Source organism: Bombyx mori, chromosome 16 (genome assembly GCF_030269925.1).
Source record: "Bombyx mori chromosome 16, ASM3026992v2".
Classification (NCBI taxonomy): domain Eukaryota; kingdom Metazoa; phylum Arthropoda; class Insecta; order Lepidoptera; family Bombycidae; genus Bombyx; species Bombyx mori.
In genome coordinates, this window is record NC_085122.1 from 507265 (window position 1) to 530270 (window position 23006).

Here is a 23006-nt window from a genome sequence, read left to right on the forward strand (position 1 = left end):
CTCTTCCTAATGTTCCTAGAGCGCTATAGCCAACAGAGGCATACAAATCCATGGACCGCCTGATGCAACTGGTTACTATCAGTTAAAAAACCTGATAATGTCTAGGCCAGAGCCAAGATGCCCACCGAACTTAAATACCTTAATTTCCGGCATAGTGGCTCTTTTTGCTGGGTCTTTATCTAGCATGCGACTAAGAAGATGCCTCAGCGATTTCGAAGGCTGGTATCTCGCAGGGTATGTCAGCGGATCATTCAGGATTTTCCTCTGGAGCTCCACGACGGAAGTTCCGACCCAAGGAACTCTGCCTGTCACCATCGCGTACAACGTCACCCCGAGAGACCAAATGTCAGCTGCCTGAGGACAACCAAAAAATTCAATCAACTATTCAATGAATTTTAAACATCTGAATCAAGTTACCCTTGCCAACTGACTTCGTCAAGGCAACAATGTCATGATGGAATAATTGTGTGTGCGTGTGCATGCGTTGCTGTGTGTGTGTTGTGTATTCGTGTTTGTGCGTGTGTATGTGTGTGTGCGTTAATTTAATAGTTTTTTTATTGCTTAGATGGGTGGGAGAGCTCACAGCTCACCTGGTGTTAAGTGGTAACTGGAGCCAATAGACATCTACAACGTAAAAGCGCCACCCACTTTGAGATATAAGTTCTAAGATCTCAGTATAGTTACAACGGCTGCCCCACCCTTCAAACTGAAATGCATTACTGCTTCACGGCAGAAGTAGGCGGGGTGGAGGTACCTACCTGTGCGGACTCACAAGAGGTCCTTCCACCAGTGAAAGATATAGATAGAGAAGATAATAATATGTAATATGAGTAGGTATGCTTTACTTGTGATATGGTGATGTGGTTCACATGAAAAGGGTCAGTTATAGCCCTATGCTGCCTATTTCTGCCGTGAAACATTCAAACGTATTAGTTTGAATGATGGGATAGCCCATTTAAGCTTCATGGATTGTCTATTAACTACTTAGCATTAGGTGGGCTGTGAAAACATCCATTTTTAAACAAGAAGTATCAACATTTAGTTAGAGTTTGTAATTAAAAACGAAATGTTTTTTATATCTAATCGGTCATGAATAAGGCATATGTCATTAGCGGCGGACTGAGATAAATGGATTCGTTGAAATAAAACTACGTCCGAGAGATAATTGATTGACGAATCAATAATGTCTGTCGCACCGCGCCCGTGAGGCCGCACGCAGCCATGTGGCCAAGCTGTGTACCCGGATTGAGACCATCTACAACAGGCTTATTTTACTTCACTACATAGTATAAAACAAAGTCGCTTTCTCTGTCCCTATAGCCCTATATATGGTTAAATCTTTAAAACTACGCAACGGATTTTGGTGCTGTTTTTTTTAAAAAGTTAGAGTGATTGAAGAGAAAGGTTTATATGTATAATAACATCCATTAAATACTGGGGAAATCAATGATAAATTACAGTTTCCGAAGCGAAGCGAGGGCGGGTCGCTAGTATCCTATAAGCAGTAATTACATAAATATTTCGTACATGATATAGTTAGCGCGTGCGGGTAGGTACTACAATACTGCAGATTTCTGGTCATGATTTCCGGCTTGAAGGGTTAGGCAGTCGCCATACCCAATACAACTGAGACTCATGTCTCAAGGTAGATCGGCGATGACTTGGTCCCCTTAATATCAGATAGACCATCAGCTTGTCAGCTGAAACAGACTTAGGCAGAAATCAATAACTATTTTCTAACGAGGAAAGAGCATAAATTGCAAAGTTGCTGATGGTATAATTTTTTTGGACGTGTGAGAGTGTGTTTGGGCACACTCCATAATTTAGCCGGGAGTGGAGGGTTTTCTAACAATTATCCAAGTGCCTTTGAAGGAAACCTTAGAGGTCAAGAGCAGCTGCTTCGTGAATGTATTTATAACCGGATTGGAAACGCGAACCGCTGAGAAAGCTCACTGGGAATAACCGGCTGATGCTATTAGCTTAACATCGCAACGACTCTTCGGCGAGTTCAATAAGTACGGTCAGGTGTCCATTGGTTGCTGCCAGTGTCATCACTGGTAGCAACCAACATCACCGAGAGTGAATCGAAAGGATCCGCGAGAATGGAGTGGTATGCAGGAGTAGATCCAACTAAAATATCCCGGGCCTCCAATTCTGTAAGCTGCATGTAAAGAAAAACCTTTATTATTTGAAACTCTATAATTTAAAAAAGGATTTTTCTTCATGTATTTCAGTAAAGTCTCTCATTCAGTAAAAAATAAAGTTCAGTTTGTTTAAAATATTAATTTAAATAGGGATTAATGATTTTCAAATGTTGTTTTCTTATTATATACAAGAAAACGCAATTAAGTCTTTTATTGTTTATTCATTGTCAAATACTCCATATCATTATCTCCTATTACGCGCACGCCTATACCGCGGTCGTCCGCGCCAATGTCACCCTTATCCTGGTATTTTATTCGACGTTTACTTGAGCAGTTATAAAAAATCAAACCTAAAAGTTGCCAAATAAGATTGGTTTTCGTTTAAAACTCAGTTACTTGTACGGATACGCCGAAAACGTTACATAAATTTAATCAAAACTAAATTAGCCGCTTCAAGTGAACTCAACGACGTATTGTTTTGAGTGACGCTTGAATCTACGCTTGGACGGATCCAGAAGATCGAGAGATTCCTCAGAGTTTTGCCAAACTATGTTATCATCATAATCGGTTGCCCTTGGCAGAGCAGTCGTGGTCATGTGGAATTCTTGCTTATTAAAGCCTTGACAGATGTTTTCCATAGTTTGCGAACCGAAGCCCAGCGCACACACTCATTAAGTGGGGTTTCAGTAAGGTCTTTCACCTGATCAGTCCAACGCATGGGAATTCGTCCACGAGATCTCTTACCATTGACCCTACCCTGAACAACAAGTTTCCCGATAGACTCTGCTGGCCAAACTATGTACTAGTGTTTTATATCCAACGGACGCAACCGGTTTGCGCGAGCAGTAAACATCATTAATCAGTTGTCCGGGAACACGGTTACAAATTTAACTATAGAAGTAACTACCGCAGTCAAGGAAGGACTTGCTCCCTGAAGGCTCTTGTGAATACATTCAATCACACTTGTCACATTTGTGCAAAACAATTGACATATTTGTTTGTGATTATGAATTTTTTACAAATTTTCTCAAATGATTACCCGAATTATAATTAATTATAGTGTCAGTGTCATTTTTGCTTATTTTATGTGTAGTGGATAGGGTGCCCAAAACACGTCATTACGGATCTTCCTGATCCATTAACGGTGCTTTTAGATACCACAAGCATCGGTCACCTTCCTCGTCGAACCCATCGCTTGCGACGAATGGCTCGACGAGCGAATTAACCCATAGACACAGTCCGGATTTCTCGCCGGGTCTTCTCAGTGGGTCGCGTTTCCGATCCGGTGGTAGATTCTGCGAAGCACTGTTCTTGCTAGGGCCAGTGTTAGCACCACTCTGGTTTGAGCCCCGTGAGCCACCTACATGTTAGGGCGAAGCTATAGCCTCTCCAGCTCAGCACAGGTAGGGAAAAAAAAGGATAGTGAGTATTGATGAGCAGGCTTTGCCGTCGTGAGTATACCTGTCCGTCGTAGTTGTCTGGTCCGGCGAAGGTCTCCGGCGCGCGGAAGGCGGGCGTGCCGACGGCGCCCGACACGCGGCCGGCGCCCGCCAGCTCGCCGCACGCGCCCAGATCCGCCACCTGGACGCCACCCTCGCGCAGCAGCAGGTTCGCCGGCTTGATGTCGCGGTGGGCTATCCTTTGGAAGTGCACTGTCCGAATTCACAAAAACACTATTCAAATTAGCACTCCATGGTTTTTAATCAGCTCAAATGGAGTATGATGATAATCGGTAAGATTCTTTACTGGTGGCAGGACCTCTTGCGAGTCCGCACGGGTAGGTACCACCACACTGCCTATTTCTGCCGTGAAGCAGTCATGCGTTTCGGATTGAAGGGTTGGGCAGCCGTTGTAACTATACTTGAGACTTTAGAACTGATATCTCAAGGTGGGTGGCGCATTAACGTTGTGGATGTCTATGGGCTCCAGTAAGCACTTAACACCAGGTGAGCTGTGAGCTCACCTAAGCAATAAAAATAAAAAATCGGTAAGTTTGCTTTGAATCCCGATATTGTAATATCGGGTTACCTCACCTACGGAGCGTCAGTGTCCAAGGTGGGAAACGGTTTCCTAACAATCAGTAAATGTAAAGTTAAGTACATCATCACGACTGGTTCTCTGTTAACCTGTGTTTGTAAGCGGAGAGTGTTATGGAACGATTGTCGGTGGTGTGGCGGCTTTTCCCGGTTAAAACTGACGGTCTGTCTGGCTATTGTTCAGAATATACAGGCCTGTGACCGCGGCATCGAAGGACCATTGATGCATGTTGTAGTGATCTGATAATATCTTCACATTACTTTCCTAACTCCTCCCCTCTAGTTTATTTTGTGGGTCGTGACCTGAGTCCGCACAGAGTGGTTCTATCGTTGGCACGTTTTTGTCGCGAAGTAATTCGCGTTCCGGTTTTGAACAGTGGGACACCTGTTACAGTATTTCCGTCACATGACAGTTGGGGCTTCGGCCGTCTCTAGTTTAATGCTGAACTACGAGCTATCCTTCACCGACGCAATAAACATCCACAAATATGGAACTTAGCGGACTTAACCGAAATTTATTTATTCACGATCCCAAACCTAAAATACCAGACAAGATTTCGGCACGTAAATTAACAATCTGCCTTCGCCGGGAATCCTTTGAATAAATAAAATAATCCACACAAACCGGATAACACGCGAACGGGGCCAAACTTCATTTAATATTGATCACCTTACCCAGGGCTTGGCTTCGGCTGGATTTATTTATCAAATGCACGCGACGAAATATTATTCGTGGCTATGTCCTGTATGTAGCATACGTGCAGATCGCGTTGAGGCTTGAGCTCGAAGTTTTATACTTCTAGATAATTGTATCGCACTCACCGATTGATTAGCCGATTCATTTGCAAATCTTTTTTTTTAATTTTTTATTTATTTAAATAAATATAAATATTTACTAACAATCACGCCACGTTAACTGGTCCCGTGATAAGTTCGTAAAGAACTTGTGTTACAGGTACCAGATAACGGAAATAAATGTAATATTTTTATTATACACATACATATATTTAATATACATCCATAACCCTGGAAAAGACATTTATATTTATCATACAAATATCTCCCCTTGGCGGGATTCAAACCCGCGACCCCCTTGTGTAGTGACCATGTCACTTACCACTACACCAGACGCCCGTTTTTGTTTGTCATAACGGCAACATGCATGTTTTTTCAACGGCAAAGCGTTTGGATAAAGCAAGTTAAGTGTTGTAAAATAATAGAATTAATAATAATTATAATTAACTATCGTTGTTTAACCCTGTCGACAAAACAGCCTATAACATTCGGTTGAACTTGTCATTATACATTACTATGCTCCTCTCTTTGTATCGAGAATAGAAATCACTTTTTGAATATTTGAATATAATATTTAGATTTAGCTTTTTTTTTTTTTTTTTTTTTTTTTTTTTTTTTTTTTTTTTTTTTTTTTTTTTTTTTTTTTTTTTTTTTATTAGATTCACACAACTGGATGAAAACTGCACACATAAACATTGAACTTATTTACATAAAATAATACATTATCGAATTCACCCTTTTGGATGTGAACACATCTTGCTTAAGAGCGTTTGTGCTTAAAATAAAAATATCGTTAACTAATATTAAATCAAGACAAAGAAAACAAAAAACTGCATATACAAACATACAAAAAATAAAAAACAATGAAAATAAAAAATTAAAAGAGGGAAATTAATGTTCTATAGAAATAAAAATAAATGTGATTGGTCTACAGCTCGGTGTGGATCACGGAACTTAAATTTATTTTAGGTGAGGCTAGAGAAGCATGGCAAACAAATATGTCAATTTCATCACGTATACTATTTGCCAGGGAAGTCATACGATAGACAGGAGAGTGCTGGCCAAGATTACTTTTGATTTTTGGTAGGTGGAAAGTTTTCCGATTACATAAGCGGCTGCCCAAGCGCGGTACGCTTAAGTGAATACGTTCAAGTATTTCTGGTGAGTCTATTATGCTGTGTATAAGCTTGTAAAGGAACACAAAATCAGCTGCTTTACGTCGGGTGCTTAATGACTGGATCCGATAGAACGAAGGCGTTCCTTATATGATTTCAGTTGGTGACACTTATTATCATTAAAAGCGAGATGATAAAGGAACCGTTTTTGGATTCTTTCTATCCTGTTTGCATGTACTTGATAGCCAGGGCTCCAGACTGTACAACAATATTCTAAAATGCTTCGTACAATCGTATTATAAATAAGAATAGTTAAGCTAGGTTGCTTGAATATTTTCATTTGCCTATTTATAAAACCAGAAAGCCGAGAGGTCCTGCTAATTATGTTATCAATATGGGATCTGAAGCTCAATGCGCTATCCAAGATGATGCCCAAGTCCCGAACAGTATTGACTTCTTGAAGGGGTGTGTTGTTTATGAAGTATGTGGCTTGAAACGGAACCCTCTTTCTTGTAAATTTAATAAAATTACACTTTTGCAAATTCAAGTGCATGTAATTCTGCGTACTCCATTTGTAAATCGCATTGATATCTGACTGAAGAGCCATTATATCCGAATGGTCTTCAACAGCACGATACACTTTTAAGTCATCAGCATATAATTTAAATTTAGATTGAATGACATGCTTAATGTTATTGATGTAGACTAGGAAAAAGAAAGGACCTAGATGAGACCCTTGAGGGACCCCTGATGGGACCATGTGCACTCTAGATTTAAACCCTTGAATGTTTACCAATTGCGAGCGGTTGCGTATGTACGACTCGCACCATCTCAGTAACGATCCATGGATGCCCAGTTCTGCAAGCTTGTGTAATAGGCAGTTATGGTTAACTAGGTCAAACGCCTTTCTGAAATCGGTGTAGATAGAGTGCACCTCGCCACCTCCGTCCATAGTATCAATTATATCAGAAACATAACTAACTAAGTTAGTATTTGTCGATTTGGATGGCAGAAAGCCGTGTTGATTTGTGTCTATAGATTGCTTGAAATGAGTTATCAGCTTTTTATTAACTATGGCTTCCAATACCTTGCCAAACCCAGACAGTATGGAGACAGGTCGATATTGGGCTATATCATCCAGCCTCCCATCCTTGTGGATCGGTGTTAAGTGCGCTAATTTCCACTGAGTGGGGTAAGCACCACTTTGGAGAGATTTGGTATAAATTTTGGCTAGAGGTTTATATAAACTTAGAGCACATTTTTTTATGAATATAGGAGGTATCAAATCAGGGCCAGGTCCTTTGTCCGCATTTAAAAGCTTTAGCTGATTTAAAACTTCGGTTTCATTAACTTCAACGATATTATATGATGCATTGCCGGACACATTACAATAATGAGAAGAGCAACTTTTTTCATGATTAATGTTGGAATCATACACACTTTGGAAATGTTGAGAGAATAATTCAGAGATCTCCTGTCCTCCCTTAGCCTCTACCCGACCAAGCTTCATTTCGTTAGGCAAAGAACGACTATTAGCTGTTTTATCCTTAAAAATTTTCCAGAAGTATTTCGGACGGTTTTTGAGATGATTGGGAGCATTCTGTTTAAAATTGGAATAACATTCAGTTATCATTACATCGCATCGCTTTCTTGTTATATCGAATTGCAGCTTATCCATTAAATTTCCGTATTTTTTGTATCTGGAGTGAAATTTACGTTTATGTTTAAGAGCTTTTATTAAGGAATTACTAAACCATATTGGGTAACGATCGTTATGTTGGAAGCGGAGTGGAGTATGCTGATTGATTAACGGTCTGATCGTCTGATAAAAATGGTCAACCATTGTATCCACAGAATATGATTCTTGTAGTAAGTTGGTCCAATCAACCTGCTTTAAGTCTTTATTCAGAGCCTCATAATTGGATTTGAAGTAGTTTAATGCTGGGGCAGAGTCAGGTTTCACAACATGCACAGATGTTTCTTGAAATGCAATGTCCAGTGGCGGATGGTATGGGTCAGGTGCAGTCGAAAAGCCCTTGGCAGATTCAATTGAGATATCACTTGACGCACCACTAAATACCAAGTCAAGGATTCGATTATTAGCGTTGATCATATCATTAAACTGATAAAGGTCGCAGTAAGACATGGCGTCTAAAAATTCTGTATAGACATTATTCCCTGATGTTGATGGGGTCATATATGCAGAAGAATTATCTTTACACCACTCAATATCCCCCATATTAAAGTCTCCTACTAAAAGAAATAATGGTTCAGTAATACCTTTTGTCATGTTGTTGTGAATAACCTGCACAGTATTTTTGGTAAAAATGTCGACATAATCAACATTCAAAGGAGATGGGATGTACACAGCACAAATATTTAACACCATTTTGCCTATTTTCAAAGTCAGCCATAAATCCTCACATTGGGATTCGCAATCAGTTTTTCGTACGACGTCAAATGATTTCTTGACTGCGATTAAAACCCCTCCACCATCCTTTTTGGTTCTATAAGAGCAAGTAGAGGATCTATCTCTGCGAAATACGTTATAACGATGGTCAAACAGCTCGTAGTCAAATACACTATCATTAAGCCAGGACTCCGTTATAATAATAATATCATAGTCATTTTGTAACACCGATACATAAAAGAAATCTGCCTTAGTTCTCAAACCTCTTACATTTTGATAAAATATTTTAACTGTGAATTTTATTTGTAAAAGCTTAGAAAGCATACAAAACAAAGAACAAATTACAAATAAATAAATAAATAAATAAAATAACGGTTAAGTCACAGCTTATGCAAGCATTCTACAGTCTTAATATTAATGTGGCCGGCAGAAATATCCTTACGTACGAAGATGCGACCATTTCGTATCCAAACAAACTTGTAATTCTTCTCCTTGGCAGCTATTCTAGTAGCGGCATGAAGTTTTTTATTTTCAGGTGACAAGTGTTCAGTAACATACACAGGCCGCTGTTCACCAGGAAGTTCAATATGGGAAGTGTTAAGTTTGTTATCACTGTGCTTGTTTTTATTAAAGATTTTAACTGAAGCAAGGAGATTGTCTCGAGTACGTGGGCAGTTTAACTTCACTACAATATTTTTCGGACGATTCGAATTGGTATTTTGCTTAGCAACTCTGTGGAATTCCAGAATGTCAGTTTCTTGTAAATTACAGGAAACCGTATTTCCAATTTTTTTAACTATAGACATTAAGTTTTCATTGCGTCTTTCTGGAATCCCCTGAATTTCAACGTTTGACTGTCTTGCGAACTGCTCCATATACGCGATTTTATGGTTCAATTCTGATAGTTTTGGTTGGAGGCTGTTGCTGCACTTAGTGAATTCCAAAAAGTCATTTTTTGTTTTTTCATTCAATTTTTGCTGATCGTCGTGACATGCAGATAGAAATTGCAATGTATTTATAGCACCATTGAGATCCTCTCGCAGACCGGAGCATTTGGAGTCCAACTCACTCATATCCATTTGAACCTTGCACAAAATTGCATTAAATCTCTCGAACGCCGATTTCTGGCACTCAAATTTGTCCAACATTTCTTGGCGTAGATTACGTATTTCTAATAGAATTAATTCTTGACTTCCCAATAAGGGTGCAGAAGCATCCGAAATGTCTTTATTCTTCGACATGGAAAGAGGTGTATTTCCACTTTTTGGGCGCGGTATTGTACAATCGGGGCAAATCCATTTAGAGCGAGCGGTGGTAGTATCATTGTACTTGACACAGTCCTGATGGTAATTGTGTTGGCAGTCCGGATTAGTGCATTTGATTCGCCTCTGGGTGACTAAAATGTTCAGTTTACACTCCGAGCAGTGAACCATCCTGAGTGCTCAGTAAATTCAACCTACAAAATGATTACAGCTCCCACTTCTTTTTTCTCTCTTAAATATTGTCTCAGAAGTAATAGCCCCTGCACACAAATAATGGCCCTCATACAACAAAAACAGGCAAATTTATCATTAGCACATTAAAATTAGCACACTAAGAAAGGCCCTCGTTAAGTAAGGTGAGGGTAGATAGATTCCTCAATTTTGCCAATTGTTTAAAATCACTCAAATAATTTCCTTTTATAGATGTAATTCCCGGCACTCGATGTCATATATACACTGTATTTGTATCACTACACAGCAAATTAACTATAAAAACCCAGACCCCTCCCCCGGTTATCCTTCAGGAGAAGGCAGCTTGGGATCGAGTTTGCCTGGCCCTTAAGGCCAAAAATATAAATTTCACGAATGCCCGTAACCTCGCGAACGGCATTCAAATTAAGGTTCAAACACCCGACGACCATAGGGCCCTCTCTTCTTACCTCCGTAAGGAGCGTATAAGTTTCCATACGTATACGCTCCAGGAGGAGCGCGAACTCCGCGTTGTAATACGCGGAATCCCTAAAGAGTTAGATGTAGAGCTCGTAAAAGCCGACCTGTTAGAACAAGGCCTACCAGTGAATTCTGTGCACCGTATGCACACCGGTCGCGGTAGGGAGCCATATAATATGGTTCTAGTCGCTCTCCAGCCTACCCCCGAGGGTAAGAAAATCTTTAACACACAGACCGTCTGTAGGCTCTCTGGTATCGCTGTCGAAGCCCCCCATAAAAAAGGCACTCCTAGCCAGTGCCATAACTGTCAATTGTACGGGCACTCTTCCCGTAACTGTCACGCGCGCCCCCGATGTGTTAAGTGTTTGGGCGATCACGCCACGGCCCTCTGCGCTCGCGACCAAAAAACCGCGACGGAACCGCCTAGCTGCGTCCTGTGTCGAACACAGGGTCACCCCGCGAATTACCGTGGTTGTCCCCGAGCCCCTAAAATAAATCGCCGCGTCGCCCGCCATACCGCCTCCGAGCTTCCGGCCCAGACATCAAAGCCTCGGCACCCTCTGCGTCGCAGGCTAAGCCAGCGTTCGTTCCGACGGCGGTGCCCAGTGTCTCGGCCTGGGCAAAACCGCTGCCGTACACGAACACGGCTACAACTCCCTCCTCCGCGATTCGTCCCGCCCCCGTGACTCGTCCCTCTCCCGCGACTTGCCCTCCGACCGCGTCCGACAATCTCGCTTTAGCGATCGACTTCTTTCAGTCGATCAACTTTGAGCGCGTTAACGCTTTGGGCGACGCCATTCGCGCTGCCTCCACTGCACAACACTTTATCGCCGTTGTGCAGGAATACGCCGACGTATACGCGTCATTAAATACGTACGTCCTCCCCTCACTCCGCCGGTAATCAATGGCGTATATAAGTAGAATAAAGCCCCTATCCGTAACGATAGGATTTTTTAACGCTTACGGTCTCGCAAATCAACGTGATCAGGTTTCTGACTTTTTGCGTGACCATCAAATTGATATCTTTTTAGTGCAGGAGACCCTACTTAAGCCCGCGCGCCGTGACCCTAAAATCGCGAACTATAACATGGTCAGGAACGACAGGCTCTCTGCTCGTGGTGGTGGTACCGTCATTTACTATAGAAGAGCCCTGCATTGCGTCCCGCTCGATCCTCCCGCGCTCGCTAATATCGAAGCATCAGTGTGCCGAATCTCACTGACGGGACACGCGCCGATCGTTATCGCGTCCGTTTATCTTCCACCGGATAAGATCGTTCTAAGCAGTGATATCGAGGCGCTGCTCGGTATGGGGAGCTCTGTCATTCTGGCGGGCGACCTAAATTGTAAACACATCAGGTGGAACTCACACACCACAACCCCGAATGGCAGGCGGCTTGACGCGTTAGTCGATGATCTCGCCTTCGATATCGTCGCTCCGCTAACCCCGACTCACTACCCGCTAAATATCGCGCATCGCCCGGATATACTCGACATAGCGTTATTAAAAAACGTAACTCTGCGCTTACACTCGATCGAAGTAGTTTCAGAGTTAGATTCAGACCACCGTCCCGTCGTTATGAAGCTCGGTCGCGCTCCCGATTCCGTTCCCGTCACGAGGACTGTGGTGGATTGGCACACGCTGGGCATCAGCCTGGCTGAATCTGATCCACCATCGCTCCCGTTTAACCCGGACTCTATCCCGTCTCCTCAGGATACCGCTGAAGCCATAGACATCTTAACGTCACACATCACCTCGACATTAGATAGGTCATCGAAACAAGTTGTAGCGGAGGACTTCCTTCACCGCTTCAAATTGTCCGACGATATTAGGGAACTCCTTAGAGCTAAGAACGCCTCGATACGCGCCTACGACAGGTATCCTACCGCGGAAAATCGTATTCGAATGCGTGCCCTACAACGCGACGTAAAGTCTCGCATCGCCGAAGTCCGAGATGCCAGATGGTCTGATTTCTTAGAAGGACTCGCGCCCTCCCAAAGGTCTTACTACCGCTTAGCTCGTACTCTCAAATCGGATACGGTAGTAACTATGCCCCCCCTCGTAGGCCCCTCAGGCCGACTCGCGGCGTTCGATGATGACGAAAAAGCAGAGCTGCTGGCCGATACATTGCAAACCCAGTGCACGCCCAGCACTCAATCCGTGGACCCTGTTCATGTAGAATTAGTAGACAGTGAGGTAGAACGCAGAGCCTCCTTGCCACCCTCTGATGCGTTACCACCCGTCACCCCGATGGAAGTTAAAGACTTGATCAAAGACCTACGTCCTCGCAAGGCTCCCGGTTCCGACGGTATATCCAACCGCGTTATTAAACTTCTACCCGTCCAACTCATCGTGATGTTGGCATCTATTTTCAATGCCGCTATGGCGAACTGTATCTTTCCCGCGGTGTGGAAAGAAGCGGACGTTATCGGCATACATAAACCCGGTAAACCAAAAAATCATCCGACGAGCTACCGCCCGATTAGCCTCCTCATGTCTCTAGGCAAACTGTATGAGCGTCTGCTCTACAAACGCCTCAGAGACTTCGTCTCATCCAAGGGCATTCTTATCGATGAACAATTCGGATTCCGTACAAATCACTCATGCGTTCAACAGGTGCACCGCCTCACGGAGCACATTCTTGTGGGGCTTAATCGACCAAAACCGTTATACACGGGAGCTCTCTTCTTCGACGTCGCAAAAGCGTTCGACAAAGTCTGGCACAATGGTTTGATTTTCAAACTATTCAACATGGGCGTGCCGGATAGTCTCGTGCTCATCATACGGGACTTCTTGTCGAACCGCTCTTTTCGATATCGAGTCGAGGGAACCCGCTCCTCCCCACGACCTCTCACAGCTGGAGTCCCGCAAGGCTCTGTCCTCTCACCCCTCCTATTTAGCTTATTCGTCAACGATATTCCCCGGTCGCCGCCGACCCATTTAGCTTTATTCGCCGACGACACGACTGTTTACTATTCTAGTAGAAATAAGTCCCTAATCGCGAAGAAGCTTCAGAGCGCAGCCCTAGCCCTAGGACAGTGGTTCCGAAAATGGCGCATAGACATCAACCCAGCGAAAAGTACTGCGGTGCTATTTCAGAGGGGAAGCTCCACACGGATTTCCTCCCGGATTAGGAGGAGGAATCTCACACCCCCGATTACTCTCTTTAGACAACCCATACCCTGGGCCAGGAAGGTCAAGTACCTGGGCGTTACCCTGGATGCATCGATGACATTCCGCCCGCATATAAAATCAGTCCGTGACCGTGCCGCGTTTATTCTCGGTAGACTCTACCCCATGATCTGTAAGCGGAGTAAAATGTCCCTTCGGAACAAGGTGACACTTTACAAAACTTGCATAAGGCCCGTCATGACTTACGCGAGTGTGGTGTTCGCTCACGCGGCCCGCACACACATAGACACCCTCCAATCCCTACAATCCCGCTTTTGCAGGTTAGCTGTCGGGGCTCCGTGGTTCGTGAGGAACGTTGACCTACACGACGACCTGGGCCTCGAATCAATTCGGAAATACATGAAGTCAGCGTCGGAACGATACTTCGATAAGGCTATGCGTCATGATAATCGCCTTATCGTTGCCGCCGCTGACTACTCCCCGAATCCTGATCATGCAGGAGCCAGTCACCGTCGACGCCCTAGACACGTCCTTACGGATCCATCAGATCCAATAACCTTTGCATTAGATGCCTTCAGCTCTAATACTAGGGGCAGGCTTAGGGACCCCGGTAACCGTACTCGTCGAACTCGACAAAGAGGTCGACGTGCAACCTAACCCATGCATCAGCCCGCTGAGTTTCTCGCCGGATCTTCTCAGCGGGTCGCGATTCCGATCCGGTAGTAGATTCATTCGCGAAACAATTGCTCTTGAGTTGTTAGGTCTCCTTCGGAGGCGCTCGGGCAGTTGTTAGCAAATCCCACCCCTCTTGGCTGAGCCTTTGCTCGCCCACCTGTCCTGGTGAAACTGGAAAGGCCTTCGGGCCACCAGTAAACTTTCAATCATAAAAAAAAAAAAAAAAAAAAAAAAAAAATTAACTATAATATGTGCATATTTGATGAGCTCAGACACTTTAGGAACAGAATTTGAATTAATATTTGGAGCTACATTAAAACACAACTGTACTTTATCGCGGTAATGCGGGATGATGTCGCTTTCGTCGACAAGTTCTATTAATGATTCGTTCTTATCGGAAAATGTAATCTCAGACGCAAAATGTATTAAGTATCTATGTACGCTTAGATAACCCGCTCCTACTGGTCCTACTGTTCCTATTGTACCTACTGGTCCTACTTTATCTACTGTTCCTACTTTACCTAGTTTTCCTACTGTTCTTACTATACCTACAGCTTCTACTGTACCTACTATTCCTAGTGTTCCTACTGGTCCTACTTTACCTATTGCTCCTACTGTTTCTAATTTACCTACTGTTCCTACTGGCCCTACTTTACCTAGTGTTCCTATTGTTCCTACTGTACCTACAGCTTCTACTGTTCCTACTGTACCTACTATTCCTACTGTTCCTAGTGGTCTTACTTTACCTACTGCTCCTACTGTTCATACTGGTCCTACTGTCTCAACTGTTCCTACTGGTCCTATTGTGCCTACGGTTCCTACTAGCGCGCGAACAGCTCAAACAAATATAAGTAGTATACTTTTTTTATTATTTATATGGGTGGACAAGCTCATGGCCACCTGGTGTTAAGTGGTCACCGGAACCCATAGACATCTACAACGTAAATGCAGCCACCCACCTTGAGATATGAGTTATATTCTATACTATGAAACTTATATTCAGCCTTCGAAGTGTTCCTCTCGGCGCGACTACACTGCGGAGTAGTTTATTGGATTCGTGAATTTGTGCGATGAATTTTAAATATTGAGAAATGTATGTATGTATGTATTTATCGGCTTCATTTGAATATTATTGTGAAAGTGTTGGGTACGTGCCGAGTCTTCGGAGATCGTGGATTGGACACCTAAAACTGTTCACGATTCATTATCTTCTCTGGAGATCGCAAGAAATTTATTTGACTTCAGTATGGAGGGATTTTTTTTATTCCACGCATAAGGAGCGAAAACACATTTACCTGTTGATACTCAAGCTGCTACGGAAACAAATAGACCTCACAAATAATATGCTATCAGTTTGAGACATGTTTATAAGACATCTCACTAACTTTGAGGCAAAACTGTGCTGTTTCTCAAACCGCAGCACCAGACATATTGGTACATGAAAGTGTTTGGTTACTTCTAAAGTAATTTAGTTTATAGATCGATCTTTATAGTAACTTACGATATTCCACACCCAGTAAAGTGTCCCTGAAGTACTTCCTGGCCAGGTCTTCTTTCAAAGGATTGTCTGTCGGGATGTCTATCACTGGACCGCCTTCCAGGAGTTGGAAGACCAGGTAGAGTTGGTCTTCGGCAGGGTCGTCTAATACCTTGGGAAAAATAAATGATTGATTGAAATACTAGGATAGTAGATCATTATAAATCTTATAGTTTTTTTTATAGCTTTTCTAGACAGACGAGCATACGGCCCATCTGGTGGTAAGTCGCCGTAACTTATGGCTCAGACGACAGCTTTGAAGCATTGTTTGAAGAAGGATGTGTCATGTCGCTTAGTAAGCGCTGTGGAGGGAAGTTCATTCCCAAGCCGGATGGTACGGGGCAAAATAGTTCTCTGGAAACGCACTGTAGATGAACGCAATGGTCACATATAGGTTTTTTTTATTGTCCTTGTAGACAGACGAGCACACGGCCCACCTGATAGTGAGTAGTTACCGTTGCCCATGGTCTTCAGCAATGCCAGGGGACGAGCCAAACCGCTGCCTACCATTAAGTACTCTCCACAAGCCTCGTTTCAAGCATAACATATTGACAACTGTAAAGTTTTCTAATTACATATAATGTACCACCACTCCTCTTTGCTTTAAACGGTTACCGGAGCCTATACAGGTCGCAATGGTAATCTCAAGTCGTGATGTGCAAGCCTTAGGAGTATTTAGTGTAACAGTACTAAATACTGTCACCATCCAGCCACACGTCTTACTGTTGGTGGGACGTCTTGTGAGTCCGCAAGGGTAGGTACTACCACCCTGCCTATTTCTGCCGTGAAGCAATAATGCATTTCGGTTTGAAGGGTAGGGCAGCCATTGTAACTATACTTGATACCGTAGAACTTATATCTCAAGATGGGCGGCGCATTTACGTCGTAGATGTCTATGGGCTCCAGTAACCACTTAACACCAGATGGACTGTGAGTTCGTCCACCCATCTATGCAATAAAAATTTAAAAAAAACACGTTCAGTGTCCCAGTGTCGAGTGCTTTAGAAGTAGGTCGTGTGGTGATACTTTGACCGTGCTTATAATTGATCGCTTCACCAGTAAAATGAAGGATACTGCTATTGTGGATGTCTTTAATGAAAGTAGAGTGCGTGCACTGAGTGTAACATATAGTAAGAGCAGGGACTTAGTACCTAGCGATGTATATCATGTTTCAATGAAAACCTTTGTGTATAACGTGAATTGTGCTCAGGAGTGTTCACAGTTGACTTTATAACATTATCATCATGAGGGATCGTTGTGTTGAGTCAAAAATTACCTCAACTAATTTCACAACATTAGCATGATCTAGTTTCTTGAGCACCGCGATTTCTCTATAAACCCTCTGTAGAGGGTCAGGCGGAGGACCAGGTCCTGGTCTTCTAGGAGGAGTTCTGCCAAACAAGCCGGCTCTTCGCATGAGCTTCCTTTTAGACAAGATCTTCATAGCCTGCGGATATAACACACTTTATATGATTGGTGGAGAGACATCAAACCTCTTTGTGTCACGATAATAATCCAAAAACAAGATAGAAATGATATAGAAAAATATTACCCTAGTTTGAACCCTTTTTTCAGTTTTTACTGCAAGAGTGCAATATCTACTGATGGTAGGATCTGCTGTGAGTCCGCACGGGTAGGTAACACGACCCTGCCTATTTCTGCCGTGAAGCAGTAACGCATTTCGGTTGGAAGGGTGGGGCAGCTGTTGTAATTATAGCTGATCTCAGCATTCATATCTCAGGTTGGGTGGCGGAATTAACGTTGTAGATGTCCATGGGCTCCGGTGACCCTTTAACACTAGCTCTGCTGGCTCTCCAGGCTGTGAGCTCGTTCACCGTTTATGCAATAAAAATCTAACGATTCAAAAATTAGTCTAGCTAATGACCTGACTGACGTAGGCGGGAAGACACGTGGCTGATACGTGGGAGTGCAAGTCATGTTTGAGCTTAAAATAACACCAGAATTTCATTATACATTAGAACTACAGACACCATTGGATTGAAGCATTTTAGGTTTCCAAATTCAATGGTTGAATGTAAAATGTTATAATGGTTTATTTATGCATATATGTTTAAAAGTATAACCGAAATTTTATGTCTTGACTTTTCAGTTTGGATTATGTTTTTTTTTTGATTTTATTACTTTCTTCAGATCTACTCAGGTTTACTATCTAAGGTTTTTCAATGTTGAGTGACGGAATAAAGCGGTCTTGAAAAAAAACAAACTCAACATTGTTTTTAACCGTGCTTCAGTTGAATTAATACTCACGTAATGTGTGTCGTCTTCTTCATTGTAAGCTAACTTGACGATCCCATACGAGCCCTGTGAATTAAAACCGAAGTTCGATCTTGATTTGTATTTTCTATTTATTTATTACACTTCATGTAAAATTTACATTGGCGGACTTAATGCCTAAGGCATTAGGCACCAGTCAACCAAAGGTAGTGCAGAATGAATAGTGGTAGGTGCAATGAAATTTATATTAAGTTACAAATGCAAATTAAACAAAAAAAACAATATGTGTGCAATTCACACGTGGTAGAAGTGAAACCTTCCAAAATTAAAATACAATTATCCTAAACGTCTTAAGTATATGTAAAATTTTGTCATTAGTAAATAATTGTAAGGTAGCGCCCTCTGTGAATTGATATTTTAATTTCACGTATAATCCTAAATTAAAATTCACTACAAGAGCTTTCATACACACGTTAGTATTAAAAAATCTCACAGATGGCGCTGTATTAAATAGTATGTATATTTCTGTCTCATTCTTTGCTGGCTTCATCCTACATATTTTTATATTTGTGTCTCTTACCTGTCGTTTTTTCCGTTGCATCCGGTTTGAAATCACAACGATTCTAAAGAAGTTTTCACTTCAATACAATACACAAAAAAAGTATATACATACATACATACATAGATACATACACTGCAATGTTACTAAAACTTTCAGACTAAATGTCGCTGCTGACACTGCCTCTCAACCTGCAAGTCGTACCACTGCACGTACAACTATTTTATCAGTGTTGATAAAATTCAAATGGTACCATTGAACATAGTTCCTAATTATACCGAATGTGTCAACTTAGTAAGAGAGAAATGTTATCATCTATGGAAGGTATATTTCGATGAAAGGTCTTTGGAAAAAGGCGTGTGGTACAAAACAATTCAAAGTCTACCATGGTAAACGCCGTTTGATTCTTGTAACCTTAACATAACTACCCTAGAGATTGTTTTCAGACTTCGTTCCGGGCACATCCCACTAAATAAATTTGCTCATTTAATGGGGAAGGCTCCTGATCCCAAATATTCAGTTTGTGATGTAGTGGAAGATGCTTTTCACATTATAATGATTTGAGACAACAATTCTTTGCAAAATATACAGATTTTTGACAAGTTGGAGGTGTAAATTACGTATTAGCCTTTCCGGAATCCCAAATGGCTAAGTCACTTTATAAAATAGTTTTGGTGGGCCTTCAGAGACGATAACAGCTTCCTTTATTTTTTTATATCTTTATTTTGTTACTCTCTTTTGTTGCACAATGGAGTGGCATATTCACTAGGTGAATAATCTCCTTAAATAAAGATAAAAAAATATATACTATACTTTTTTTTATGGCTTTGATGGATGGACGAGCTCACAGCCCACCTGGTGTTAAGTGGTTACTGGAGCCCATAGACGTCTACAACGTAAATGCGCCACCCACCTTGAGATATAAGTTCTAAGGTTTCAAGTATAGTTACAACGGCTGCCCCAATCTTCAAACCGAAACGCATTACTGCTTCAAGGCAGAAGTAGGCAGGGTGGTGGTATCTACCCGCGCGGACTCACAAGAGGTCCTACCGCCAGTAAACGTACCACCACCATACGTAAAATACAGGGAGCTTATCACCGGTAATAGGTCGTAGTGTAAGCTCGCACGGGTGACTACCATCATCCTGTTTGTTTTTGCTACGAAGCAGATGTGTGCAGCTGTTAAACTATTCCCTCAAGGTTTTCGAAGTCGTCGTGGCCTAACGGATAAGACGTCCGGTGCATTCGTGTTGAAGCGATGCACCGGTGCTCGAATCCCGCAGGCGTGTACCAATTTTTCTAATGAAATATGTACTCGACAAATGTTCATGATTGACTTCCACGGTGAAGGAATAACATCGTGTAATAAAAATGAAACCCGCAAAATTATAATTTGCGTAATTACTGGTGGTAGGACCTCTTGTGAGTCCGCACGGGTAGGTACCACCGCCCCGCCTATTTCTGCCGTGAAGCAGTAATGCGTTTCGGTTTGAAGGGTGGGGCAGCCGTTGTGACTATACTGAGACCTTAGAACTATATCTCAAGGTGTGTGGCGCATTTACGTTGTAGATGTCTATGGGCTCCAGTAACCACTTAACATCAGGTGGGCTGTGAGCTCGTCCACACAGCTAAGCAATAAAAAAAAAAAAAAAAAAAAGCATGGCATTTACGTTGTCATGTATCTATGAGCACTGGTGGACACTGAGCACCATGCGTGCCGTAAGCTTGTCCTGTCCGTGCTCACGGATGACAGCCTGATAAATAGTTGATGTTACATGTGGAGCGCATTGTAAGCCCATAAAGGTCCCATAGACACCGCCCAGAGCTTCTCGCCGGATTTTTTCAGTGAGTCGCGTTTCCGATCCGGTGCTAGATTTTGCGAAGCACTGCTCTTGCTAGGGCTAGTGTTAGCAACACTACGGTTTGAGCCCCGTGAGTTCACCTACACGTTAGGGTGAAGCTGAAATAGCCTCTCAAGGCTATCAGCATAGATAGGGAAAAAAAAGGGTAGGTACCACCATCCTGCTATTTCTATTGCGTAATGTGGTCTAGCACGTCGGAGCAATGAGGCGGAAGCTAACTATATTAATTAAATTTGAAACTTGGGTCTCCGTATCATGATCTGTGGCGGCATTCCATTTGTGATATCTACGAGAACCAGTTTAACTCTTTACACGCGTAGATCAGACCGACTCCGAGATCGCCTACGCGTTACATTTGCAACAGTAAAAATAACGCGTAAATATATTTTTATGCCACGTTCGTATTGGCTCTACAGCAAAAGCGTGCTAAAAATATCTTCGCGGTGTTTTACACGTGTACTTAATTGATACCTTTTTTTAATTGCTTAGATGGGTGGACGAGCTCACGGCCCACCTGATGTTAAGTGGTTACCAGAGCCCATAGACATCTACAACATAAATACCGCCACCCACCTTGAGATATGAGTTCTAAGGTCTCATTATAGCTACAACAGCTGCCCCACCCTTCAAATCGAAACGCATTACTGCTTCAAGGCAGAAGTAGGCAGGGTGGGGGTATCTACCCGTGTCGAATCACAAGAGATCCTATCACCAGTAAGTCCTGTCAAGTTACCTGTCCGATAGGCTCAAGGAGTCTGTATTGGTTGAGTTGGACGTATCCAGAGGCTTGGGCGAGGGAAACGCGACGAGATTCCCTAGGCGCCCGGCGTGGTCGCGGTGAGCTCTGACCACTGCACTCCGCTGACTTCGCGGCGTGTGCCTTGAGCAGCGTCGACCGGTCCCCCGTGGCTGGATATGCTGACAGTCTGGGGAAAAATCCAGTATATTTGGTCGATTTCTAAACAAATGTCGGTCCAGGGCTACTTAAAGTTATGTCGTGCTACTTGAAGCAGATCTTTAATATTACTTAAATCATCGTGTAGGCTTTCACCACTCAGAAAAATTGAATAGAAACTTTAAAAAAAGTTCTTTTTCAACATAAATATAAAGATATGTAAAGAATCGGGATAAAATCACACAATAACGTCTATGGGAAATTAGGATTGGTAAATATTTTCTTTTATTGCTTACATGGGTGGACGAGCTCACAGCCCATCTGGTGTTAAGTGGTTACTGGAGCCCATAGATGTACAACATAAATACCGCCACCCACCTTGAGATATGAGTTCTAAGGTCTCATTATAGCTACAACAGCTGCCCCATCCTTCAAATCGAAACGCTTCACGGCAGAAATAGGCAGGGTGGTGCTACCTACCCGCGCGGACTCACAAGAGGTCCACCAGTAATTACGCAAATTATAATTTTGCGGGTTTAATTTTAATTACACGATGCTATTCCTTCACCGTGGAAGTCAGTCGTGAACACTTGTTGAGTACGTATTCATTAGAAACATTGGTACTCGCCTGAGATTCGAACACCGGTGCATCGCTCAACACGAATGCACCGGACGTCTGATCCTTTAGGCCACGACGCCGCGACGACGACTATTGTTACGCGCTGGGTTTCGGATATTCGTTGGATATTCGTTGCGGCTATTCGGCGATAGATGGTGTGACTTTTATCGGCGTAACAATACTAATACTAAATACCCATGCAAAGAACAAATAAGCTTGTTCCCACACAATTCCTTGCTCCAAGTCAGAATCCAAACCACGACCTCGGCTCAAATGTCAATGATACTAACTACCGCGCAACCGAGTGAGTGAAATGAAAACATCACAACACAGAATATTTAAAAAATATTTAAAATCGAAACGTATTTATTATAAGTGTTCACGCCTGGGGACAAAATATAATAAGTCGGTTTGTGGAAGTAATGTTTTATTTTATTTCATTTTTAGTCCGACAATTAATAATTTTATGGGAATTATATAGAAAAAAGTCCCCAAAGTTGTTGATTTTTTTTTTATAAGGGATTTTATGACCTGGTAACTGAGACCTTTAAGTCATGTCTTATTTTCATTTATAATCTTATTTTTATGAAAAATGATATTATGGAGTGAAATGATATGAAGATGATTAATTTGAGACATTAATCTACTGGGATGAAATTAAATGAAATGAAATGGGATGAAATATAATCTCAGTAAAATGGTGGTCATTTACTAAGATTTTTTCAGTGAACTTTTTGGAGGATCCCGAAAAGTTACGTCCAGCGGCTTTGTTTCATTTTCCCACATTTGTGCACTTTCACAGATATTAAACAGTTAATAAACCACCATTATTACACATTTAAACCTGAAGAAACACTAAATAGACAAAATAAAACAAATCACACAACTTCAGTCCTCGCGTTCCCGCCAAAAAGTCCCCAAAGTTGTTGATGAGTGATGGAATGCACAGATAATGTAAAATTGTTCATAAACGTCAAACGACATTTGCGTTTTTATGAAATGACTAGCGGCCCGCTCCGGCTCCGCTCGGGTCTTTAACAACAATTTCAACGATATTTGACGT

General features: G+C 42.4%; 1 protein-coding gene across 2 annotated transcripts in view; it reads right to left on the reverse strand.

Annotated features, from left to right (window-relative positions):
• The window catches only part of LOC101735336 (calcium/calmodulin-dependent protein kinase kinase 2), a 171608-nt gene that overhangs the window by 6352 nt on the left and 142250 nt on the right, over window positions 1-23006 (reverse strand). For both annotated transcript variants that reach the window (XM_038016235.2, XM_038016236.2), the window contains 6 exons: window positions 21163-21355; window positions 18042-18095; window positions 17050-17220; window positions 15738-15885; window positions 3606-3796; window positions 139-354 (listed from right to left, as the gene is read on the reverse strand). In XM_038016235.2, the coding sequence (XP_037872163.1) occupies window positions 139-354; window positions 3606-3796; window positions 15738-15885; window positions 17050-17220; window positions 18042-18095; window positions 21163-21355 (973 nt within the window). The remainder of the gene's footprint in view (window positions 1-138; window positions 355-3605; window positions 3797-15737; window positions 15886-17049; window positions 17221-18041; window positions 18096-21162; window positions 21356-23006) is intronic.